This window comes from Lathyrus oleraceus, chromosome 7 (genome assembly GCF_024323335.1).
Source record: "Lathyrus oleraceus cultivar Zhongwan6 chromosome 7, CAAS_Psat_ZW6_1.0, whole genome shotgun sequence".
NCBI lineage: Eukaryota > Viridiplantae > Streptophyta > Magnoliopsida > Fabales > Fabaceae > Lathyrus > Lathyrus oleraceus.
The window spans coordinates 529,646,852-529,673,758 of record NC_066585.1 but is presented as its reverse complement, the minus strand read 5'-3'; the positions used below and the strand labels follow the sequence as shown (position 1 = coordinate 529,673,758).

Here is a 26,907-nt window from a genome sequence, read left to right as displayed (position 1 = left end):
TAATGCGCACAACAAACTAATGCTTAAGCCTCCGCCGAGAGTAGACAAGCCAGCGTTTAGCCTTTAGAACGCGATTTAAAATAGTTGTTCACTAAAAAACACCAACCAACCGTAGTTCCCCGAACTACGAATGCTCTGATTTCCTTATTTAAGGATACGTAGGCAGAAGATTGTTGTATCTTCGTGAGCACACTAATAAAAAAAACTCCCCTTTCTCTTTTCTGAGGCTCTTATCCATTTCTATTTTTAATAATTGTATAACCCAAAGATAACAAACAAACATAAATTAACACATGAAACACACATTAGAACTAAAAGGTTCCCATTGAGTACAACGGACGTAAGGGGTGCTAATACCTTCCCCTTACGTAATCCACTCCCGAACTCGAATATGGTTGCGATGACCATTATTCTATATCCTAAAGGTTTTATCAATATTTTCCTATTCCTTCATTGGGATGAATAAAGTTCGGTGGCGACTATGTTCGAACATAAATTCTTTCCGCAACCATCGCGAGGAATCGTATTTTTCGAGATGCGACAATGTTTAAGAATTTTTCTTCCAACATATCTGAATTTGTCATTTGCTATGTTAGTTAATCTAGATACCACTCCTTTAATTTTCCAATTAGCAAACATGGAAACAATCTTAGGAATGATGTTTCCTCTCCAGTCTCCAAGGCTTCTAGTATCTCAGCAATCTCGTAAAACTTTGTGAGGTGTGTGTACGAGTCTTCATGATCTAATCCTGAAAAAGATTTAGCATACAAAATTTGTAACAATACCATTTTCATTTTCATTTGATGGACATTCCTATATGGTGTAGTTATGTGTTTCAGACGTCTTGGACTATTGTGGCATGGCATGCCACCAATATTACTTCCATTGTTGTTATTGTTGTTGTTATGATCATTGTTGTTATTTGCGCCTCCCATGTTTTCCTATTTTAAGACAAAAGAATATTCTAGATCTTGTAACCTAGCTTGTAACTTTTCTTTTCTGATATTACGTATGGTTCTTTCGATTTTGGGATCGAACAAAAGTGATTATGCAAAATCCTTTCCTTTCATAAATAGATAAAACTAGCTAATATTATTAGTAGGGTAGTGACTATAAATAAAATATATAGACATTCAAAGATATGAACAAAAAACTTAAAATGATAAAAACTAGTGTGATGTCTTTAAAAACTAACATCACTCCCCGGCAACAACGCCATTTTGTTGCAATGCAAATAACAAGTGCAATATTATTGTATCCACTGAGACTGATTATGTTTTAAAGAATGGTTCAACCATTTTTGTGATTCTAAGGAATGGTTGTTTATAATTTTTTGGCTGCAGAAAATAAAATGACAGGAAATAAATTGAGATTTCGGTGTTAACAATGAGAAAATTTTGTTCATCATTCTTATCCTCATGTACAACCATTGTTCATTAATATGCTTTTCTACTCAACTATTAATATGTCCACCTGTTGCTTTCATCGTAACTCATCTCTGACGCTAACGACGTGATATCCGTTGTATTACCTAATAGGTGATCTCTCACACTATTAAATAAAACAACATTAAGTTCAAACAGTGAAAAAATATATTAACATTAATTATCAATATTCTACAGATATTAAACTTAACCATATATCTAGGCATTAGCATCCAATAAATGGAGACTTGGATCTAGTAACGATCAACACTTCTAGTCTGTTAAGTCGTACCAAGAGAACATATTTTAGGTAGCTAATCCAAAACAAGCATTAAGAACGAAGAATCATTAATATTAAAGTTTAAGTAGGATTACGTAAAACCCATGATCATAATTAATACATAAGAATAAATATGAGTACACCTAACCCCAATAAAAGAGAATTAGCTACAGTTACTCATTGTAGTTTTACAATGAAATCCTAAAACAAAGAGGTGGAACAACATTTATAACGATCCCTCGAGCAGCGCTTCTGCCTTTGATCTTTCTCTCCTTTTAAGATTCAAGGTGAAACTACTACCTTTATGTACTCCCTTGATCCATTGAAACTCCCTTTGAATTGGACTCCACCCTTCTATTTATAGGCTTGAGAAAGGTATGCTCGCTAAGCGCATCGCCCATCTTTGTATAGCACGCCTACTTTCTTATCTATTAAGCAATGTTAACTCACACTACAACTATCCCCACCTGCCATAGCACACTAGGCGCACTGCCCATCTTCGACTAGCACACAAACCATTCCTTCACTATAAAGTAACTTAGCGTTGAAGTCTTCTCTCATATGTGTTTGCCTAGCGCGCCAATAAACCTGTCCTAGCGAACCTTGCTTCTAGGAAACGATCTTGGCAAGTTCTTTGTGTGTTGCTTGGTGGTTTTATGGTCATTTTCACCTGTTTTTGATAAATACGCAAGTAAAATGTTCAAAGAGGTGTTTTTATCACTTTTCATTGATAAATAGAGGGTTTTTATATTTATTACTTGTAAAATAAGTCAATAAATTCCTATATATTTTATATAATTTTGACACTTATCAACAATCGAACACACAAAAAAGCTTTTAAAAACCCTTTCTTATTTAATAAAACTTCTTGTAAACCTATCAATGCATGTGTGAAGTTGATAAAGAAATATTTATAATCAAATGAGAATTTTTTTACACTGCCTAATAGATTAAGAATTTGGTTCAATTTATTAGAGAAAAGTAAATAGTCTCTTAATCGATTAGAAATAATTTTAATCGATTAAATCATATGACCATTTTAGGATTTCCTTTTATAGATTTGGATTGTTATATTTTAAAAGCTCTTAATTGATTACTAGATAGGGTTAATCGATAAATTCATTTAAATGGTTTATGGATCATTTCCTTTTTAAGTTAAATTTTTTTCTGACTTCTCCTCATTTTATTTTACACTAAAATAATTGTTTTAAAGAATAAAATTTTAATAAATTTTGTATTGATTTTTAATAAACTCAATTCACCCCTCTTCCACTTGGATTTGGAATCACTTTACCAACAACTTAATGATATGAAAATTCAAGAAGATAAATTAAAGGATAAAATAGATGAATGAACTCCATTTAATTGTTTGCTAAACTTCCATATGTCTAAGTTGGTGAAAATAAGAGCAAAATATTTCAGTTGTTTTTCATTTTCCTTATATACGAGTGCATCCGTGCATATGTTTATTTTTTAGAACTTGCTATTTATTTTCCTTTAAGCCTAATACAATATCTTTATTATAAAATGCAGAAATGAATGTGATAAACATCCATGATCCATCCATCATGTTCATTCAACAGGAATCTTAACCTCATTAGTTCTAAACATTGGAATTGTTATCCGTGGTGGATTATACCTACCCAACACAAAATCACCAACAACCTTAAAACCATCTTTCTCCAAACTCAACTTCAACTTCTCCACCTTCTCCTTCACCACTTCATCACTTGCAGCTCCTCCAAACGTCACCACTCCATATTTCTTCTCACCTTCTTCTCTTATCACAACCCTCTCATCAATAGGCTTTGGTGCGTCCTCTACTTTTCCATAACTAGCTGGCAGAGTAAACTGCATAGTTACCATTTTGTTCTTCTCATTTGTCACAACTGGTACTGTCATAGCAATCTTTTCTGATGAAACACTTGCGTTTTCTTTTGTGATGACTGGTGAAGTCATGGATATTTGTTCGGTTTTGGTGTTTTGAGGTTTACCGAATATTCCTATGTAATCAACTAAAACCTTAAAGCCACCATCTTTGTCTCCTTTGAACATGGATGGATCGTAGGTTATTTCAGCTACCACAGAAGGTGCATACTGTCTGATAACATAGTTTTGTGCGGTTTTGATAACTTCATATTTTGGTGTCTCCACTCCAATTTTTCCAAATACTAAACCCATATCAAAGGTTGAGAATGAAGAAAGTAATTAAGATAGAGGTTGGAGATTTTGATGGATTGTAGAAGTGGTTTTCAATCATATATATAATGTATAATAAAGAGTTAAAGATATGCAAAGGATTTAAGATACATATTTTAATGTTGACAATTCTATGAGAGTTGAAATGTCTATGAGTTTTTGTTTGAAAAGAATAGTTAGCAATTTAGACTTTGCTTGGAATGAAATGAAAGAATGAATGGTTTTTATTATGTGGGCTTGCCATGCATTCATGGACTCCATTTCTCCACGACTGCATCTTTTGGGTTTGCTCGTATTTGCATGTTTACTATTCTTTATGGTAGAGATTTTTACCTCCACTCCGCATTTATAGAAAAAATTATGTGTATTAAGATGGTGTGCATTTCTCAACTCAATATCGAGATATTAGAATATACTCTCTTTATTAAGAAGAGAAAGTTTAACCACTCCGATTTTTTTATTTTTTATTTTTATTTTATAATACTTTTGAGAGATAAATTGTCATAATTAAAAATAAAAAGAATGTGGATCTTTTAGATGATCACACTAATACAATAGAAGAATTTAACCTATATAATTGATAATCGATAGATATAAATTATAATTATAACATATTATAATAAAGATAATTATGAACGACGTATTTTGTAGGATTTGAGAGACTGTCGATTGAGTCGATTGAGAATAATGAATATGAGAAGATTACTATCCTCATTATAGTCTACAATTTTCAGAATATATTAATCGTTTAATGAGATAACGTTTAAATAACTAAACATGAGGCATAAACCTCTCATTGAACTTAATTGAATGATTCAACTCATCAGGGTATATTCAGACACAAAGTCTAATTAAATAATTCATTAATAATTAGTATTTATTTATAATTGACTATAATATAATTAACTAATAATTGATTATGTCAATCCATATTTGATTAATTAAATAATTGAATCTTACAAATAATACATACTATAATAAAGTTTTTACTTGTTAAAGGATCCTAGAGACCATTCATTACGGTTGTCAAAATGACCGTGATAGCTTAAAAATTAGGTGCCTTTATTTTTTTTAAATTAAATAGAATTTAAATTTTACTACGGTTTTGGAAATAGGATCCGTGGGAAAATCTTGTAATGATCATGGTTTCGAATCTCTGGGCCTGCAAATTTATGATTTATTTAATTTTATAGTGACGCTTTTCTTTTTAATTTATTTATAAACTAAAAACAAGTCACTTTTTCTCCACAGTTGGAATTTCCAACCATGGTAAAATGATAGGCTCTATTTTTTTTAATTGTTAAAAAAACCCGAGTGTTTTGTTCAAATTAAAATAAATAAATAGGATTTCACCATGGTTCGATTTTCTAACCATGGTAAAATGGTTTACTCCTAGAAATAAAGATTACCTTGTCATGTCTCTTCAATTTCTCTTGCTTTATGAAAATCACATTCAGTGCTTACAAAAACCACTTTGAGCCCTAACAAGTTTATCATCTTCGTTAACGATGAAAGTCCTAAATAGGTATCATCTCCAACTCGTTCACAATCGTATCATCCCCATTTCTTCACCATCATATCTTCTCCAACTAATTCTTCAATAAACATGGTCAAAATCCACTAATATCTCTCCATTTCGTACAAAGTAAGGATATACAAAGAAAAAACTTGAAGGAGGAACTCAAATGATACTTGTAAGAAGGGAAGACAAAACTCATACGATATTTAACTCTTTGACTTTTTCATCGTGTTTTCGGTACATAAAATATCTTCATCATGCATATAACAGTAATGTTGTTGAGATATATTAGGTTTACTATTGTTGTTGTTGAGAATGTTATTGTAGGTTTTATTTTAGTTGTTTTGTTGAGATAAGTGATATGTTTATTATTTTTGTTAAATAAGATATTTAAGGTTTTGTATTATTGAGATATTGAAGTGTTATTGTTATTGAAAAATTGTAGGTTTAGTGTTGTTGTTATTGCTGTTATTGAGTTATTGTATGTTTATTGTTGTCGTTGTTATTGAGTTATTGGAGGTTTACTAAAAGTTTAGTGAATATTTTTAGTGTTGTTTTTGCATTGAATGCTTGAGGATATGTAAGTATATTTGAGTTCAAGTATGATATTTTCTATGATCTTAACGCTAATGTTATTGGGTTTGTTGAGATATGTTAGGTATAATGTTATTATTGCTAAGAGCCTAAACTCTAAAGGTTTAATGTGTCGTTGTTGTTTTTTTGTTATTATTTTGGATATAAATGGATCATTCATCTAGTGCCACTCATACGAATGAGTACTATACTAATGAGAATAAAAGAAAAAAGAAAAACTAGAGTGCTACAATGATGGTTAAATTAACAAAAGTCTGCAACACATGTGTTAAGTGGTTGATCGAGTTTGATAATAAAACTTGGACTTTGTTATGGTAAGAATGCTTCCATTTTTGGGAGTTATGCGGTGTTCCTTGGACGTAGCAAATTGATTATTTTGATAGATAATTGAGGTCATGTATCAGAAGATTAAAAAAAAGAGTACATGGACAAAACTTCAGGTATTAATTTTAATTTACATGATTTTGAAGTATGTCTTTTGTTAATTAATAATACCAACTTATTGGTGTAACTGTAGTAAGTTTTTGAGTTTGAAGTAAGTGACGATAAGTTGATGAATAAGTGAGTCTCTTATGCTTGTGAGTGTTGAATGAGCTTTAAGTCACAAATCACAAGTGATTATATTAGAAAGCCCAAACCTGATCTTGAGCATCCAATTGTGAAATATAATTTTATTGATAAGGAAATTTGAGATACATTTGTTGACTCTCATTGTTTTACTGAATTCTTGGTTAGTAGTAATCTTATTTTCTAAAGAATAATCTTATTTTCTGCGTTCTTAGATACAACCATAAAAATTAAGATTTTCTTTATGTTTATAACAGGTTAGGAGTCAATCAGGAAAGAAAAACAATGATAAAAATAAATATCCCTATATATTGTCTCGTGACAGTTATAGAAAACATGAGAAAATGATTAATAAAAAAGACAACAATTGTGAGATGACTGCCCAAGTCATGATCGTAGCGCATCTCCACCATCACGCCATAAGAAATAGAAGAAGGCCCGACAAACACATAGGTGGAGAGTTTATTTTAGATTCGTCACGTGCAGTCACTAAGAAGATTATAATTACATTATTTTATTAATTAGAATATTTAATGTAATTTAAATCACTTTGGTAGTGAAATCTTATTTATGTTATGTAGGATTTGTTGGTTGATATGACCAGTTAAGGTTCCTCTATTCCACATGTACAACATGATATATTATTATAAGCAATTGGAATAAAGGAGCATGATTGGAGTAACTGTGTTGTTGGACAATGCATCATCCTGAGATTATACTTCATAACATAAATAAAGAGTAAATATTTGCTCAAGAAAATGATGGGCGAACTCGTTGATGAGAAGTTAGAAGAAAGATTAGCATAAGAGAAGGAGTCACAAAAGAAAGAGATTGACAAGCTCTATGATTAAAAGTTAGAAGAAAAATTATCACAAGAGCGGGAATTGCAAAAGAAAGAGATGTGCAGACTCTACGATAAGAAGTTGGAAGAAAGATTAGCTTAAAAGTGGGAATTACACAAGAAAGAGTTAGACTAGCTCTATGTGGTATTTACAAATTTTGTTTTGTGTTTTGCATATGTTTTATGGGGGGTGTAATCATCCAACCGAGTATAAATGTAGTTGATCAGTTACCTGAAAAAGTTGTTTTGGGGGGTGCGAGCATAAAAGAAAGTTGTTCAGCCGCTCATACCCAAAATAAGATGCCAATTCCTCATGAAGATTCGTTAAAAATATTGGTATGGTTGATCATGAAAATTAAAGAAGACATTCTTGTTTAGTTAGAGCATGACTCAAATATATAACTTTTCTATATTGATCCTAAGAATATAAAGGATTTTGTGTTTGAAAATGAGTGGTTGGAGATATCTATACTACAATTATAGTGCATGTAAGTACATTTTCTATGCTAATTAATGTCAATTTAACTTGGTGCACTTAAGTATTTTCAATGTTAAGACTCACTTTATTTTTTGAATTTTATTTTATCATTTAGGTACCTGCATCATTTATGTATAGAATCAAATAAATCAGATATTTATGGATTCTTGAACCCATTTAGTATGCAATTTTCATTGAATTTATCACACGTGATTGAACCATACTTACAATTATGGTTAAGAGATGGGAATACAGTTTTTTATTTAGCACTTGTATTGGTCCTTTTGAAATTGGATGCATTATGCAAAACAACATGGAGCTTGTTTCAATTGCGGAAGGGACATATGTGGAACAGGATGTTCCAACATATATGTTGCAACATCTGGTCTCTAGCAACAAACATATGGTATTGCAGTTTTGGTTTAGAATTATTATATCCAAGATTCACTCTACAAAGAAGATATACATTTCATGAAGAATAGTTAATTTGGATGTACTGATGCAACATGTGAAATACGATATTCCAGCATATGTGTAGTGCAACATCTGTCCCTGGTCAGCAGACCATTATGGATGTTGTTTTGTGTGAAATTTCTAAATGAATCTCAATTAAATTTGATGCAGATGATTTGGCAATGTTTGTGCGATTTGTTTGACAACTGTTGAATATCAAATTAGATCTAAATATAAATTTAAATTTGAATTTGAAATATAAAAAATCATATCTATTATTGGAGAGATTCATAGAGAAAATCAAATCCAACTAATTCAATTATTATTCTGGACAGGTTAAATGCAGATATCCCATAAGAAAAATCCCAGAAGACATTGTTATATAAGGAGACTCAATTATCATTTTTTGACAAGAGTTTTTGTGCACAAGATTAAGTTCTTCGTGCCTAGAGTTTTTTAGTCTGTTGTTTCTTATATTCCATGCTACTATTGTATTAGTTTTGAATCTATTTGTGTACACCATTCTATATTTCAATAACTTGACATAATTATTGGTTTGTCTTAGTTGAGTTGTAAATTCAACAATAAATAGAGTTGTTATTAAAGTTAATCACTAGTGGTTGGTGATTGAGAGAAAGTGAGAGGGATTCTCATATTTAGGGGGAGTCCTGAATATAAAATTATTAGGAAGAGGCATTGAATATCATGAGGTTGATGTTCCTATAAGACTAAGTGTACTAATTTGAAGTAGTGAATTTCCTTTCTTAGGTTGAGTGTCCCCTAAACGTATGTGTGATTTCACCGAATTGGATTGCCAATCTCTTATGTTATTTTATTGATTTCTACACTGTATTATTGATATTGTTATATTAATGTCTTACTGGTTTAAGAAGTTGGATCAGTTGTCCCAACATCGTGTCCAACATATGTCACTTTAGGAACATAATTTCAATTGGTATCACAGTTGGCACCCTGTTCTATTTGTGTGAGGTCCGGGAAAGGTATCTACTATTCAAATGGACAATACTAAGGATGGGCGTTCTGTCAACATGCCACCTGTTTTGGATGGCACAACTTATGACTATTTTATTCCATTGACATCAAAACTTGGAAGGCTTTGGTTAAAGGTTGGAAACATCCTGTGATCATTTCTCAAGATGGTTAAATAAACTTAAATCTTGAAGTTGATTGATCCAAAGATGAAGATGATGAAGCTCTTGGAAATGAGAAAGCCTTGGATGTTATATTCAATGGTGTAGACAAGAACATGTTCAGACTAATCAACACTTGTACTGAAGTCAAATAAGCTTGGGAGATTCTCAAGACTGCTCATGAAAGCAAATCCATGGTTAGGATGTCAAGTCTAAAACTACTCACAACCAAGTTTGAAAATCTGAGAATGTTGGAAGATGAATCCATATGAATTAAGATCCATGTTTCTTTATTTAACTGATGATAATTTTATGTGTGGTGTCCTCAAAGTGTATGGTACGCACACCATGTGCTCTCGTCTTTTCCCATCACAATATGCACCCCTTTTGGATGTCCCGGTAAGGGGAGAAATTTGAGGTGATCGACTTCTCTTAAGATATATTCATGTCTAGAGTTTAATGGTGTGTACTCCTGCTCTTTTTCAAATGGATGCCAGGACGGTCTCGTTGTTGGCCGATCTCTAGGTCCAGACTTAGAGTATTCCTCTTATGCCCAGATCCTTTTTCCCTAGCCCACATTTTTTGTTTTGCATCCTGGGATATTTTTTTCATGTTACTTTCCTCTCCTTTGATGTAGCATTACGCTCGAGTAATAACCTCATCCATGTTGGATGCCAACTTTTATGCTAAGGATTCATTGAACTGGACGGCTTTGAGGTCGTGCTGAAATGCTCAAACGAACATTTCCTAATTCAGATGAGATACCTTAATTTTTTTCTTTATTGAATCTTGCCATATATTCCCTGAGAGATTCTGAGTTCCCTTGTTGAACGTTAAATAAACTGATAGTCAACACTTTCCTATGCTTACTTGTAGAAAAGTGTTGCATCCTCTTCTTGGTTAAGTCATGATAGCTAATGATCGAGAACCTAGGTAGACTCATATACCACCACAAAGAACCCTCTTTAAAGATTCCGACCATGAGTTTACACTTAAGGGAGTCAGAAGCCCATATTATTGCCATTTGATTATTGATTGCAATGATATGCTCATGTGGGTCGATTTTACCATCAAAAGATACCAGCGTTGGTGTTTGAAGTTTTTCGGGACTTGATTATCCCAGATAGCTTCGAACAAAGGTTGGGAATCTAAAAGCTCTTCCTCTGCGTATTATTCATTTAAACTTTATGTTTGCAAAACCTGGACACTGTCTTGCAAGGTTTCATTTTGTTGACGAAGTGCTTCCACCATTACGAGCAATTGAGCCATATCTGGTGGCGGAGGTGGGTCGCTTCGGCTGGGAGATGATCATGACATCATCCAACTGAAGTATTAATGCTTTTAATGATGGTTTTATGTGGCCTGGGCAAGTTTTACCAAAGGCCCCACGGTGGACGCCAAATGTTCTTGCTAAAAAACACTAAATTTTGACTTTCTTGCTTTCACTCAAGGAGAGACCAAAACGATTGGTTGAAGTTTTTAGTATGAATTTCTTGTCTCGTGTTTACTTGCCCCCTTTTACCTTCCAAGAATTCTCCTATTTATAGGTTCCAATCTTCTACTCCTTCTCTTTGTTTTACTTTTCATATCCTTTCATAAATACATTTTCCAGTAACGTTTGCCGTGTATAATTGTTATGTAACGTCCACCTCTTCAATAACTGTAACTCTCATGTCATAATACATTATTTTATAACCATCTCTTGTGACACTTCAAGTGACATTTTAGCCTTGTCATCGGACCCGATTTGTATGAGCAAGGTCGTTCTTGGCTTATTTTAACATTCCTAACCGGACTCCGATTTATGGATATGACTATCCGACTTGTTAGCCTCGTCGTACTCGGCTGTCACGCCAACTCGGCTTCAGAAAACTCATGCACACAATAGTCTTCATCGATCTTATACCTCGGTAGGTCAAACTAATGTTCCAGGATGTACAATATCATCAAGTGAAAATGTGGAAGATCAATCGACCATAGTATGTACCTCATGTGCACAATAGGCTTTGTCAATGTTTTAATTATTCATGGTATTTTTTTGATCTTTTTATAAAGGTTAACATGTTTTGTAGGTTGGAGGAAGTCAGAGAAATGGTCGGAAAAGGAACGTGACGAATTTTTTGAAAGATTCATAAAGTCTATTTTTCAGCACATTTCACATCATGATAGACATGTAGTATTTTGATTATATCTAGAGCGACGTAACTCAGAATGACATGGGGATGGAGGAAAATGAAACCTAACATCAAGGGCTACAACTTTAGTGAAGATACCAAAGACTAATTCAGAAATTTCTATCCATACGGGTATCAACTTCTCATAGGCATATCAAATCTAAAAAAAATGTGTTTTTTTGCCCACACACGTATGGCCTACCCCTATACGCGTATGGCATGCCCCAATATGCCCTATACGAGTATGAAACACCTCAAATGCACGTTTTAGCTTCCCCATACGCCCCCATACGCGTATGGCACCCCCCCATACACGTATGGGCGTCCAACCTCACAATAAAACCCTAGTTTCGAGTATATAGAGTCATAAAGTGGTTTTTTGAGGTTTAGACTGATTTAGGGACAATTTTTTATGGAAGAAAACACATTTTGGGGCTTGAAAACTAAAATTTGGATCAATATTTTCATGAGCTTTATGTGATTGAAGACTTATTTTATATATAGATTGTAGCGGTAAATTCATGACTATCAAGCTATAGATAAGCTAGACGTCAATAAAACCAGAGTCGCCACCACGCTTTTATTATTTCCAAGGGAAAAGGGAAAAGTACGAACAAAACGCAAAAGATAAGAAGTTTTCAAATCAAAACTAATAAAATGTCAAAGATTACAGGTAAGGGAGTTGGTTACGCAGAGGGAAGATGTTAGCACCCAAAGTGTCCTAGGTACTCCTAGGGAGCCCTTTCTTGTGTGCATATATGTTTTTGTACAAAATGATGTTTGCAATAAATAGAGTGGAGGGATGAGAAAATAATTTATTAATTATATTTTTGTGTTTGACAAGACCTTCGGACTTGTGCCTACGTACCATCATAAAATGAGGGATCAAAACCTCGTAGTTCGTGGTAACAATTTCAAAGTGAGTGCATTGCTTTTAACAAAAATTTAAATTTAACAAAGGCACAAGAGGCCTAAAAGAGTTTGAATAAGTGTCAGTTCTTTTTGGCTTTTGAAATTTTAAGTCAAGTATAGTTAAGTTTATTTACAAGTTTGATTAAGAAAGGAGTTTAAAAATGCAATGGCATAAGACCAAAGTTTCTAATTTTGCAAAATGATCTAAGTTTAGAAAACAAACACAAGCAAATAAGATTTTTAAAAGGGAGGGAGAAATTTGAAATTAAAGAGATGGGGAGGAGATGGAGAGACTAATCCTAAGCATAAATTTAAAAGTTAAGAGTTGAAAAAATCTGACCAATGGGCTGCAATCCAATAGACAAGAATGTCATATAGAAACCCAAATTCCCTTGGACTTTAGAGTCAAGCAAAATCAATACACAAATAACAAGATGAAGAGTAAGGCATCAAATAAAGATATCCACATCCAAGCTTAGCAACTTCATGATCTTCTTCATAATTTCCCATGCATCAAATGAACTCAAAGATAAGCACTAGGCACAGGTTCAACGTAACAACTTCAATCAGACCATGTAGCAAATGAACTCAAATGGGATCACAATACTTGCTTCAGATGAAGTTCAAATCACAAGCACTTGGTTTCATGAAATTTGGCATTGGCCAAGTCCTTTTGCATAGGGAATGTTGCCTAATTCTAAGTCCAAAGTCTCCGAGCAAACCAACAGTCCACACAAAATGTCTTTTAGGGTTTTTGTTGTTATTATGTACATTAAGGTCAAAAGACCACAAACACAAAACAAATATATACAATCACAAAATAATCACAAGATATGGCTCAAATGAGCAAAGTGAAAATGACATTAAAGTAAACAAGTTAAATGGTATGAAAAAGGGCAAATGAATAAAGGCTTAAAATTAAAGTGCATAAAAGTAAATGGCTTGAAATTAAATGTTAGTTTTTAATTGATTAGAAGTTAGTATTGCTTTTGCTTTTGTTTTGTTAAAGTCATTCTTTGGAGAACACTCAACCCACTTGTCACAAGCATGGATCCTTGAACCAAGACATCTTCCAAAGGAAGGAAAAAAAAGCCAAGTTTCCACATAATACCATGAAAGGGGGGAGACTTACAATCTCACTTACTAAAATGCTATGCTTTTGGGTCAAAATTTAGCGCTATGTTAAGCAATCGTAATTTGACTTATGTAGAAGTCATAACTATTTGAGGTCGGGAAATAGAAATTTTAGTGTTAATGCATGTTAGAGACATGGTATTATGAACCATGCTCCTAAAACATACCACACTTAAAAGAATATGCAAAAGAGTGGACCTAATCTCATCCACACTCATGTTGATTTTACAATCAACTAGCCTTAGGATGTAGAGTTATCATAGGTCTATGACATGAATGAAAAGAGAATGGGATCGAGATGAAGGGGGGGGGGGGGGGGGGGGGGGGGGGGGGATGGAATCAACACAAATTGGTCAAAGGAGGACTTTTATCAAATTAAAATCATTCATTCATTTTGGGAGATGAAATGTACATTTCATCAATCCCCTAAATCCAATGATTTTAACTCAACAAAGTCAAATCAACCTTGATCAAGGCCCAACAACACAAGTCAAACTCAACAAGTGAATATCAAATGCTCAACACAATTTATTTTACAATTAAACAATTAAAATCAATTAAATAATGCATTAAATTAAATTATGGTTTGTCAAATTCCTAAAACCTCATCAAAACACCAAAGAAATTGCCACGAGATTTATCATAGGTCAAACAAGGTCAAAGGACCTTGGAGAAAAAAATTCATAATTTTTGGAAACTTAAAAGTATTTTTAAACAATTAAAAGTATTCACAAAATCAATTAAATCATGAAAAATATTAATAATGATCCAAAAAATATTTTTAATTCAGAAAGTGAAAGAGGAATTTAGTTAAATTTTTTTTTGTGAAACTCTCATATTTTTTGGATCAATATTAAAATTAATATGAATTAATGAAAATAAACCAAATAAAATAAAAATAAAAAAATAAGAAAAAACGTGGACCACTTGATCTCCCTCATTAATTGAGGTGGCAGATCAAGTGGCTGCTAGCGCGCAATCCACCATGGTCATGAGTCAGCGTATAACACAAGTGGTAATCAGTTTCAACGTGCGTGATTAAAACATTTCAAATGGATCAAGTGGCTCTGATGAGTGCCAACATATCACCGGAGCCCAAAGCTCCGGTCTCCTTCTCCGGTGAGCTTCACCGGACTGGTTCACTCACAATCATCACCAAAATTAAAAAATAAGGACATGAATTTAAAGTAAAAATGCCTCTGAGCTCGAATCTGACCTCAATTTATCCTAACTTCGAGTATATTGAGAGATACAAGAAGTTGAAATTTGAGGTGCACGATCTGAGTTGCTTCGATTTAACCTCAAAGTAACTTAATCTTGTTGCCTATATTGGTAGGACTTCAGACAACCAAGGATCCAAGAGAATTATGGAGAATTGAGTGAGAATCGAAGAAATGAAAATTTCTGGAAAATACCTTCAATGCAGGTCTGTACTTGATTGATTTTGCTCTTACTTGCTCTTGATCTTACTCAGGACACTTGAATAAGTAGAATTAGATGAATGAAAAGCTCAGGACTCTTGGAGTTTCGAATCTCAAAACACTGAGATTCAAACTCAATTTCCAATGGAAATTATCAAGGTTATACTTTGAAATGAGAGGGTTTGAAGGTATGGATTCAAAGCTGGCGCACAGGGTCCTTCATTCTGAGCATAAAGAGCTCTATTTATAGCCAAATGGATTGATATTTGCACACTTGAAATGAAATTCCAAAAATAGCAATGTACAATGCATGAGTGTATGGGCGTGTACAGCAGGGGCGGCCCTATGGGGGTGTGAGGAGTGCTACCGCACAGGGCCTCCGACTTTTTAGGACCCCGAATTTGATATATAGGGTCAATATAAATATAAGACTAACGAATATATATCTCTAATTCCATTTTAATATATGATTGTAGTGTAGCCTAGCGGTGGCCATACTATTTTGATAGTAATACAACCTGGGTTTGATTCCTTGTTCTTACATTTTATGTATATTTTTACTTTTATAAAAAAATGCCACCACATTATTTTTAAATTTAATTTAATGTTGCAATTAATTTAATAAATATTTTCTTTTATTAATATATTGAAGTATATCCTATCCAGCAGCATATAATCTAAATAAATTATATTTAAATTTATTTAAAATTTAATATCGCAATTAACCTAATTAATTTTTTTTCTTTTATTAATATATTTTATAGATCTATGAAAAAATTTGAGATGTAATTTTGAAAATATTTATATTTTTGTATCATTGTGAATCGCTACATTAATAAATTTGAAATAGTAGTTGTGAGACTTTGAAATTTTATAATTTTACATTGTTGATTGTTTATTAAATAAAACACTTCATTATTAATATTGTGGAAATTGTTCAATTTTTTTTCTTTTATTAAATGGTATGAACTTTTTTTTATAAATCGAAGATGGTAAGAGAAGAAAGACGCGGATAACTAAACTTCGATAAATCAAATTTCTACATAGTATTTTTTATCATCTTTGTCTCTATATATTTAATTTTATTTACAATTAAATAAAATATGTTTTTTTTTAATTTGTTGTGTTTTCATCTATTAAATATCTAATTTTAAAATAGAACAAGGCCTCCAAATTGATTGGGACGACCCTGGTGTACATGCCCATGAAATCACTTCTTTTCATCCATAATTGAGGTCAAGAAATGTTGAGATCATGTTGGAATGCTAGGCAATGATGTATGGAAGTTTCAAGTTCAATCTTGCCAAATGATGATCCAATGTTCAAGCCATGCGCAATCCATTCAAATCTTATCCAAAATGGATGAAATTGGACTTTTTGAAAAGGTTAGATCAAGAGGAACAACTTTCATGTTGGACACTTTTTCATTTTAAGATTGGATCATGATGAATTTTGAGGTGGAAGTTGGGAAAATCCAAGATGTCAAAAAAAATTCTTAGTGTCAAGCCATATGTTCACTTATTCCACCTTGGCTAACTTTTTATGTGAGCCTCAAATGAAAAAGGTTCCTTTGTCAAAGTTGTATCTCTCTCAAATTAATTTAAAATTGTCACAAATTTGATCTCATTTGGATTTAATATGAAGGAGTTATTAATTTTTGAAGTTGAGGAAAATCACTTGTTCAATGGCATTGGTCCAAAATGAGCTATAATGTATCCTCATATCACATGCACATAAAAGTTAAATTATATCTTCCTCCAAACATCAAAGTTGAAGTAGACATCTTGAATTTGATTGTGAAACTTGGAAATATTTCATCTCATAAAAATTGAGAAAGTTATGGCCTTTGGAAGTTGACCTCCAAATTAAGGTTTAGACAAAATTACCTATAATCTTTCACCATAAAAAATGACTTTCCATGCAAAACTAACTCTAGACCTCAACATAAAATTTGTTTGGAATGTCATTTAGAGTAACGTTTCTCTTGGAATCATTTTCATATGACAAATATTGTAGGAGATAGGGTCTAGGGAACCCCAGTTTTGATTAGATGAATTCCTCTAGTCAACCACCATCAACCAACTTACTAACTTGAAATTCTATTGACTTTTGGGACCCATGGAGGATCATATATGCATAAGATGATGAAATTTGAAGTATCCCTTAAATGATTTGATCAATTGTTGAAGGAGCTTGTTGGAGAAGTTACACAAGATACTCAAATGAATTAGGGTTTCCAAGGTAAACCAAATCCAAACTCTTGAAGATTTCTTGATCAAAACAATCATGTGAAGATCATGGGGATTCATATATGATGTCTAGAGCCATAGTAGACCAATATTGATTGAACTCCTTGCATTGAGGGTCTTAAACCCTAGATGTGAGCTTGATAGTTCAAAGGTGAGCATGTGCACTACCTACAAAAGAGTTAGACAAAATGCAAAGACACATTTTTGGTATTTTGGTTAGTAAAGGTGATAAAATACAAAGTATGGTACAATCACATGATGATTGGTGATCTCTCCCAATGCAAACCTAATGCATGAGGGGTAAAGAGGATACCAATATGTGATCCTAAGGCCAATACATATGATGAGATATCATGAGGGATCTTAGGGTCAAAATTAAGGTCTTACATAGATCTGTAATCTCTATATTTTGTATGGTATTTTTCTTTATTATTATGAGTAGCCAAAATCCTCAATGCTAAGGGGTGTCCCTGATTTAGTTTTGAGATGCATTTTATTTGAACCTTGTAATAACTACAATTTCTATTATATTTGATTTACTTTTAATTTGTTCTTAATGCTTTCTCTTTCAAGAAAATTGAGTTTGATTTACGGTTAATATTTAGGTTGGACCGCCATTGTTAACGCTTAATTGAGAGTATTCGATAGTAGATATCATATAGGACTAGGGATACCCTATAGAAACCAGATTATTATTGATAAATTAATGATTAAATTCATTTATACTTCACTATGGGCATATGAGTTAATTTGAATATTTAAAGGTTTACTCACTAAGGACTTAGGAATAAACACCCTTAAGAACCGGTAATTAATATTATGAATCAAGTTATTGCAAGGTCAGGTTAGAATTGTTAAAGAATCCTATCATACATCTTCCCTAACATGTCTATTCTTATTTCTTTCATCCGTTCAACTGCTTTATTTACTTTCTATTGCATTTTAATTCCTCTTTTTCAAACCAACAATCCAAAACCCCTAAAGCTTTTGTTTGACTAATTTAGAACCAAAACTTTGTATCATTAAATAGTCCTTGAGATCGATACTTGGGAAATTTCCCTTATTACTACATTGGAATATTAGTAAACTTGTTAATTTACTGATCAACAACCTAAGGTAACCGCCATTAAGGAATCATATGATCTGGAAACTTTGGATGTTTCAACCTTGTTTGGAAAACTTATTAAGAATGAAAATGAATTAAAAAGAATTAATGCAAGCTGCCCCTATTCAATCAGCTGGGAACCCGAAGGGATGAGAGCAACGGCTGTCAGACTTTCAGGGTAAACAGGGATTGAATACCAAGAACCGTAGAATTTGCACAATACAGGGATCCACCAATGGAAACGTCCACTGGGATTTGATATTTATTGCTGGGTATTTTGTTTTGTTTTTTTGGTTTTCAAAGGGTATAGCCACATCCAGACATCGCAACGACGATGAATGGGAACAAAAATCACAACTAGATGCCAACGGACAACTAGGAAAAACTCGACGTTTACCAAGACCAACGGAGAGGTAACCAGACATTAATGAATGACCGGAAGGGATACAACCATACGTCAACGGACGAAATGGGAAAAACTCAACGTTTACCAAGACCAACGAAGAGGTAACCAAACATTAATGAATGAATGGAAGGGATACAACCATACGTCAACGGACGAAATGGGAAAAACTCAACGTTTACCAAGACCAACGGAGAGGTAAATCCACATGGGGACAGGTACAACTAGACGTCATAGGACGAATAGGAAAAACTCGACGTTTATCGACACCAACGGAGAGGAGGAAACCCTACTGGGGAGAGTGAACACAACCAAATCATCAACGGATGATTGGGAAAAACTCGACGTTTATCGACACCAACGGAGAGGAGGAAACCCTACTGGGGAGAGTGAACACAACCAAATCATCAACGGATGATTGGGAAAAACTCGACGTTTATCGACACCAACGGAGAGGAGGACACCCTACTGGGGAGAGTGAACACAACCAAATCATCAACGGATGATTGGGAAAAACTCGACGTTTATCGACACCAACGGAGAGGAGGACACCCTACTGGGGAGAGTGAACACAACCAAATCATCAACGGATGATTGGGAAAAACTCGACGTTTATCGACACCAACGGAGAGGAGGACACCCTACTGGGGAGAGTGAACACAACCAAATCATCAACGAATGATTGGGAAAAACTCGACGTTTATCGACACCAACGGAGAGGAGGACACCCTACTGGGGAGAGTGAACACAACCAAATCATCAACGGATGATTGGGAAAAACTCGACGTTTATCGACACCAACGGAGAGGAGGACACCCTACTGGGGAGAGTGAACACAACCAAATCATCAACGGATGATTGGGAAAAACTCGACGTTTATCGACACCAACGGAGAGGAGGATACTTCACTTGGGAAGGAGGACACAACCAAATCATCAACGGATGATCGGGAAAAACTCGACGTTTATCGACACCAACGGAGAGGAGAATACTTCACTTGGGAAGGAGGACACAACCAAATCATCAACGGATGATCGGGAAAAACTCGACGTTTATCGACACCAACGGAGAGGAGAATACTTCACTTGGGAAGGAGGACACAACCAAATCATCAACGGATGATCGGGAAAAACTCGACGTTTATCGACACCAACGGAGAGGAGAATACTTCACTTGGGAAGGAGGACACAACCAAATCATCAACGGATGATCGGGAAAAACTCGATGTTTATCGACACCAACGGAGAGGAGAATACTTCTTCGGTCTGAATACCGGAAAATTGGCCTTGTGCCATGAGTACATCGACCTGATCGTCGGAAACTCCTTCGGTCTGAATACCGGAAAATTGGCCTTGTGCCATGAGTACATCGACCTGATCGTCGGAAACTCCTTCGGTCTGAATACCGGAAAATTGGCCTTGTGCCATGAGTACATCGACCTGATCGTCGGAAACTCCTTCGGTCTGAATACCGGAAAATTGGCCTCGTGCCATGAGTACATCGACCTGATCGTCGGAAACTCCTTCGGTCTGAATACCGGAAAATTATAAGTACATATTATCTATAGCCGTCAAAACGTAGATAATACACTCGCATGGAAGATTATCCATAACCGGGTTGTAGGTTGTTAAATGAATAATCGACCGAAAAGAAAGGCATCTGGGTACCAGACTAGGTATGCAAAAGATGACCCATCAAAAGGGGATAAAGCTGTTTACTCGGAGCAAATATCCAAAAAGAAAGTGAAGACCCAATGGGGACAATACTGCTTGATCAAAGCAAGTATCCAAAGGGGACAAGACCATTAATACCACAAAGAGGGGATTACATCTACCGGTTTATAGGCAGAAAACCACGGAAAAGTAACCAGTCATCATCGGGACGAGCACAAAGGGTTAATTCCAACAAGGGGAGGAAAGTGGGATTTTACAACTACCAGCTTGTAGGTAGAAAACCACAAAGATAGGACTTACAACTACCGGTTCGTAGGTAGAAGCCAACAACAAACTCCGCTGAGGATGAAATGAATGAGTGCCGGTTAGTGAACGACTATTCATTTATGCCCCAGGGCAACACAAGGGACAGTCAACAAGAAGCCTATTTAGGATCGATCCAAAAGGCAGACTGAATCAAGACTCATCCTAATGAGGAAAGAACTCAATAGGGAAAACCCATCCCATTAGGGAGGGAACGGAAGCAACCGTCATCCACGAGGATGTATCTCAGTGGGGAAATGGCAGGAAAAGATTGACACTTTCTGCTTAAGGGGTAGACTCTACATGGAGAGATCGGACATACCCATATCTGCTTAAGGAAAAAAGACCCAAGCTGGCAAGACGCTAACAATTGGGGAGTAACATTGCTGGGGATACCCACTCGACTGAAGAATCACTTGTTGGGAAAACACCAACCTCTCCACCATGCTGATGAACCCAATCCTGAAGCCGATCCAATGGCGCGATGCTAAACTCTTTCCAACAACCCGAGCTCGGCTGGTCTCCACGGCCTAGGGCTAATGGATATGCTTGCTATGTTGATGCATGAGTTTTTCTTGTTTTACACAATGCCCCATGATCATGGAAATGCTATGCACTAATGATGCAATATGCTATGCTTATCTAAATGCTGAATGCATAAACACACGTTTCCTTCAGAGACAACACCGGGGAACTCCAGGAGCTGTGCTGGGGATCCTATAACCATGTCAACTTCCATCCTGCCGGGGAAAGACAAACCTTGCTGGGGAAAAACCATCAACACAACCTCTGTTGGGAAGACAGCTTCAGACTTGGAAAACAGTCACAACTCCGCTGGGGATGCCGATATCAGTCTACTACAGAAACCCGTCCAATCCACTGGTAGGATGAACTCTGCTGGAGAAACAAATGCTACTCCACTAGGGACGACCCAACCAATCCATATGTAGGAGAATCACTGTTGGTGATGCATTTCATGAGACCCGCTCCACTCGGGGAACTTGCTGAGGAAAACCACACCATTCTGCTGAGGAGAACAATCCTAGTGGAGAGAACAACCATAGTGGCGAGAGTAACAACTCTGTCGAGGATGATAGCACGTCATATCATACTGGAGATGAATTCCCACAAACCTGCTTGGGATAAGCACTCACGGCCACACTGGAGATGATAGTGTCACAAAACCCATTGTTGGGGAACACACCAACGGTCTATTGATAAACTCCACTGGGGTGCTCCCGAGGGAAATAACTGCCAGGCGCTCAGCGGGGATTCTCAACTGGGGAAATCTGCAAGCATAGGCCTGCCGGGGAGAGGAGAAGACTGCTCTGCTGGAGAGAGGAACGCTAACGTCTTCAGCAAACACTCTGCTTGGGGAACTGCCCCACAAAAATATTTCAACAGCAACCTTGCTGGGAATGCCCCACGGTAGGGCTCAAACAAACCTATATTGGAGATGCCCCACAATAGGGCTAACAGGGACCTGGAGGAGGAATGTTGTACTGCCGGGAACATGAAGATAAACAACTTCAACCAACACTGCACTGAGCAAATTCACTGAGGAGAGACCATACGAGGTTCTGCAGGACAAAGATACAGTCATGCTCGAGATACGAACAATTGTCTTACCTGCTGGTAATCATACCACCCCCGGGAGAGCACCGTGGGTCTCCTAAGTATCCTTCCATCATTGTGAACGTTCTCTTTGTTTAAGAACAATTTTTTTGAAAAATTTGTTTATTTTGAAAACAATGATACTTTATCAATTAAAACATGCAAAACGTTTGTTGAGTTGAAACAAATAAGAGTGCAAATAATTGGATAAAAGCTCGAATTGATGTGATGGAATGGTAGTCTGCAAAGGGCAAGACTCCATAGATTTGTACAAGTTTGAAATCGGTGATATATATTGGAGAGGGCTACATTGAACATAATGACCTTTCCTCTACCATTCCGAACTTTCGATGTATTCAAAGCTTCAGTCGACGATGAATCGAGAATCTCTGACGGATGACAGATATAGAGCACAGTCTTGTCAAGATGCAGTTACTTGCCAAATCCCTAATTTTTGCCTAGATTGCCCCAGTGTGAGGTGATCAATCTAGCGGGATGCAAATTCTTTTTTTTTTTTTTCAATGTCTCTAACTTTTGCCTGGATCGCCCTTTCGAGTTTTCAATCCACCGAGACGCTCCTTTTTGCCTAAGTCGCCCTTTGGGGTGTTCGACTTAGCGAGCTTTTGCTTTTTTGTTTTGTTTTAGGCGAAATATTTCTTGACTGCATCTGGAATTCACAGGACGAGTGAACTTCTTCATCCATTGTAGTAAGTGTTAAAGCACTGCCTGAAAAGGCTCTCTTGACAACATATGGACATCCATAATTTGGGGTTCACTTGCCCCTGGAATCGGGTGTGAAAGATAAGACTTTCTTGAGCATAAGGTCCCTCGGAACACACGAGGCTTGATCTTCTTGTCGAATGCTTTTTCACCCTCTGCTGATATGACTGACCATGACACATGGCAGTTGATCTCTTTTTTTTCGATCGAATTCAGCATCAGCCAACTTGGGACTTTGAGGGTGCTATTTTTTTTGTTTCTTTCTTTCTTTTTCTTTCCTTTGATCTGGATTTCTTTTGATGATTTTTTTTTTATTTTGCACCCTCCTCTTTCTTTTTCTTTTTTCTTTTTCTCTTTTTTTTCGATGCCCCAGTTGGCTGTTCTGCTGATTCTCGAGATGCAGCTGAGTGATCTTCTTTTCTTGCTCAAGAAGTCGGGAAATACCGTCAGGAATCCCTTCAACATCATCTTCGTCCGCTTCGAATACAAGGAATTCAAAATCGGGATATGACGTCTGATCATTACGTTCAATGGGTTTGAGAAACAACCTGCATAATGATTTAGAGATAAAAAGCTCTTTGAAAATCAAACAAAACAATCGTTATGCAGATGAAAAGATTGCTTTTTATCCTTGTTTTTTAGGGTTTTTTGTGATCACCAATTTTATGCAAAAAAGCAAAAAGGAAAAACAAATGGAAAAACAAATGTTTAACATGAATTTATTTGAATGAAAATATCATTGCACAAAATGCTGCCAACAATGCCATCACTTCTCCTTTTGGCATGGGAGAAGGGTTTTTAAACAAAGTGATTATTACAAAGACTTATGAACAACTGTAGGAAAGCCCACAATGACCCAATTGTGGCAGACACCTCCAGGAATGATGAAATTGTTCAAATCCCCTGCGTCCTCTTCCAAGATAGCAGCATCCTTTTCTTCAAGTTGATCGTCATGGATGAATCCTCCACTCTTGAACAGACCTTGCTCATTGCATGCCCCAGAATAGTAGCCAATGCCAGCCCGGGATCGGTTAACCAGGAATAAATCCATCAACAGTACAAAGTCTGGCAAATATCTCTCTGAGTTCACAATTCTCTTGCTCAGGATGATCCATCAATCTGGCAGAGATGGCTCTGGTATAATACCGGCAAAGTGCGTCTTCAAAATAAATGAAGATCGCAGGGTCAGACCACAGGACAGGAGACCGGAACAGAACCTGCTGATGCAAATGATGCATGAAGTGTTTATGCATATGCTTTGTTTGTTTTATTTCAAAGGAATTCGAGGGTTTTATTTGCAAACTTTGAAATATTTAGCATTTTGATCATATATGAGAATATCTCCTCAGATATATCAGGTGAAAAAATTTTCCCGTTTTTTCATGTTTTGAAATTTTTTGCAAATAAACTCCTTTGAGTTCCTTGAAAATTTTCTTTTTTTGATTTTTTTTTCTGATTTTTTTCATTGCGTTTCTTTTGAAAAATAAATATGCTATGATGCACATGATGCAGACTGGACTGGCTGGTTGTGCAAACTCTGACTAGGTCGAAGCTTCAGTCAAGATCAGAACATAAATCCAACTTATGGTCAAACTGATCACACTGTTGTCTGAACTAGAGTCACCAACAGAACCAAAGTCACCAACGGTACCTGTAATGAATAACCCTTCCCACTCACGGGCGTAGTCTAGGCCAGGGTAAAGCTGAGAGAAACGCAGCATAAATAACCTTTCGCAGAATACCATCATATACACACCTGAAGTATGTAACGACAATATCCCACCAGGGTCTGAACTGCTCGTGATATCAATGTTCCGCTAAGTGGCGCCATACCACCCGCTTCCCATGAATCACTCTATTCCTAGGTTTCCTAGATTTCACTCATAGCCTGGGTATTGGGCCTTTTACCTCGAGTAACTCCCACCCCAAACAGAGAAACACAGCCAGATGAACAGATGAATATGAATGAATGCAAACATTGATGCAAATAATAAATGCAAACAGTAAATGCAAATATATACAAAGAATGCAATAAAATAGTGCAAAGCAACCAAAGCCCTAACCTAGAGAGCGCTAGGAGAGACTCGCTCAGGGAAGATGGACCAGCACAGGTCAACTTCTCTTTATCCCCAGCAGAGTCGCCAGCTGTCGCATCACGCGAAAAACCGGCGGGAAAACAAGAACAACAGAGCCGCCACCGTGCGTTATTTATCCCAAAAGAGGGAAAGGAAACGCTCAGAGTAAACCTAGGAAAGAACATGGTCTCGCGACCAAAGAGTATGGGTTCGGGAGTCGGTTATGCGAAGGGAAGGTATTAGCACCCCTACGCATCCGTAGTACTCTACGGGATCCACGCACAATAGAAAGGAAAATTGGTTGCTAAACACTGCTTAAATACTCACACACACTGGCTGAAAGAGACAAAAGAAACTGACTGAAACTGACTCGGCAGGACATCGTATCCTGGGCCTACTTAGTCTATCAGGCATAGACATCAGAGTCGAAGTAGTTCGGACTGGGGAAACGACACATGCTCGCTAGGATATCGCATCCTATGCATACGTATCTTCTTGGACGAAGAAGAATCAGAGCATTCGTAGCTCGGCTGACACGCGCACAAACAAACACAGGCAAAGGCAAACGTGGAGCCCGACTGCCAATCACTGGACTTACATCAGCATCCGAACCAAAACACACACAAGAAGGTAAACATGGAGCCTGAACGCCAATCACTGGACTTACATCAGCATCCGAACCAACAGACCCACACTGGAACCCGAACGCCACTCGATGGACTTACATCAGCTTCCAAACCTAAACGCACACACACTGGAACCCAAATGCCACTCGATGGACTTACATCAGCTCCCAAGCACACAACAACACAACAAGTTAATAGGGAGTCGGGGACTCGAGCCTATAACTGTCAAGCACACACTCGAACAAACAGACAACAAATTGCTAAGGAGTCAGGCACTCGAGCCTAGCAACTGTCAAACAACACACACAAAAAGAAAAAAAGGGCGCCCGGAGAGATCAGCTCAATCTCCTGCCTACATACTTCATCTGGTATGAAGATCAGGGCGATGTAGTTCCCCTACGGAGGGATAAAGGACTAGCCTAACCAGATAACAGAGGGAGACACAACTCTAGGGAGACTACGACTCGAGCCTAGATGTTGTCATGCAAAATCAACCCTAAGTTAAGGTTTCTAGCTAACTGGCACAGGGAGCCAGCCTATCCTAGTCATGACTCGCACAGGAAGCAAGCCACACACACAAAAGAAAAGAAAAGGCGCCCGGAGAGATCAGCTCAATCTCCTGCCTACATACTTCATCTGGTATGAAGATCAGGGCGATGTAGTTCCCCTACGCAGGGATAAAGGACTAGCCTAACCAGATAACAGAGGGAGACACAACTAGGGAGACTACGACTCGAGCCTAGATGTTATCATGCAAATCATCCCTAAGTTAAGGTTTCTAGCTAAATGGCACAAGGGCCAACCTATCCTAAGCATGGCTCACACAGGAAGCAAGCCACACACACTTAACTTGCACAGGAAGCAAGCCAAGCAAAAACTAACTTGCACAGGAAGCAAGTCTAAACTAATCCTAACTTGCACAGGAAGCAAGTCAAACAATCCTAACTTGCACAGGAAGCAAGTCAAACAATCCTACAAGCACAGATAGCACA

At 36.3% G+C, this 26,907-nt stretch overlaps 1 protein-coding gene across 1 annotated transcript; it reads right to left on the bottom strand.

Annotated features, from left to right (window-relative positions):
* Positions 1-3,034: 3,034 nt before the first annotated feature.
* LOC127100318 (uncharacterized) lies at positions 3,035-3,990 on the bottom strand. The gene has a single exon (XM_051037454.1). The coding sequence runs from the start codon at positions 3,883-3,885 to the stop codon at positions 3,277-3,279; it is 609 nt and encodes a 202-aa protein (XP_050893411.1). The 5' UTR covers positions 3,886-3,990; the 3' UTR covers positions 3,035-3,276.
* Between the last annotated feature and the right edge of the window lie 22,917 nt (positions 3,991-26,907).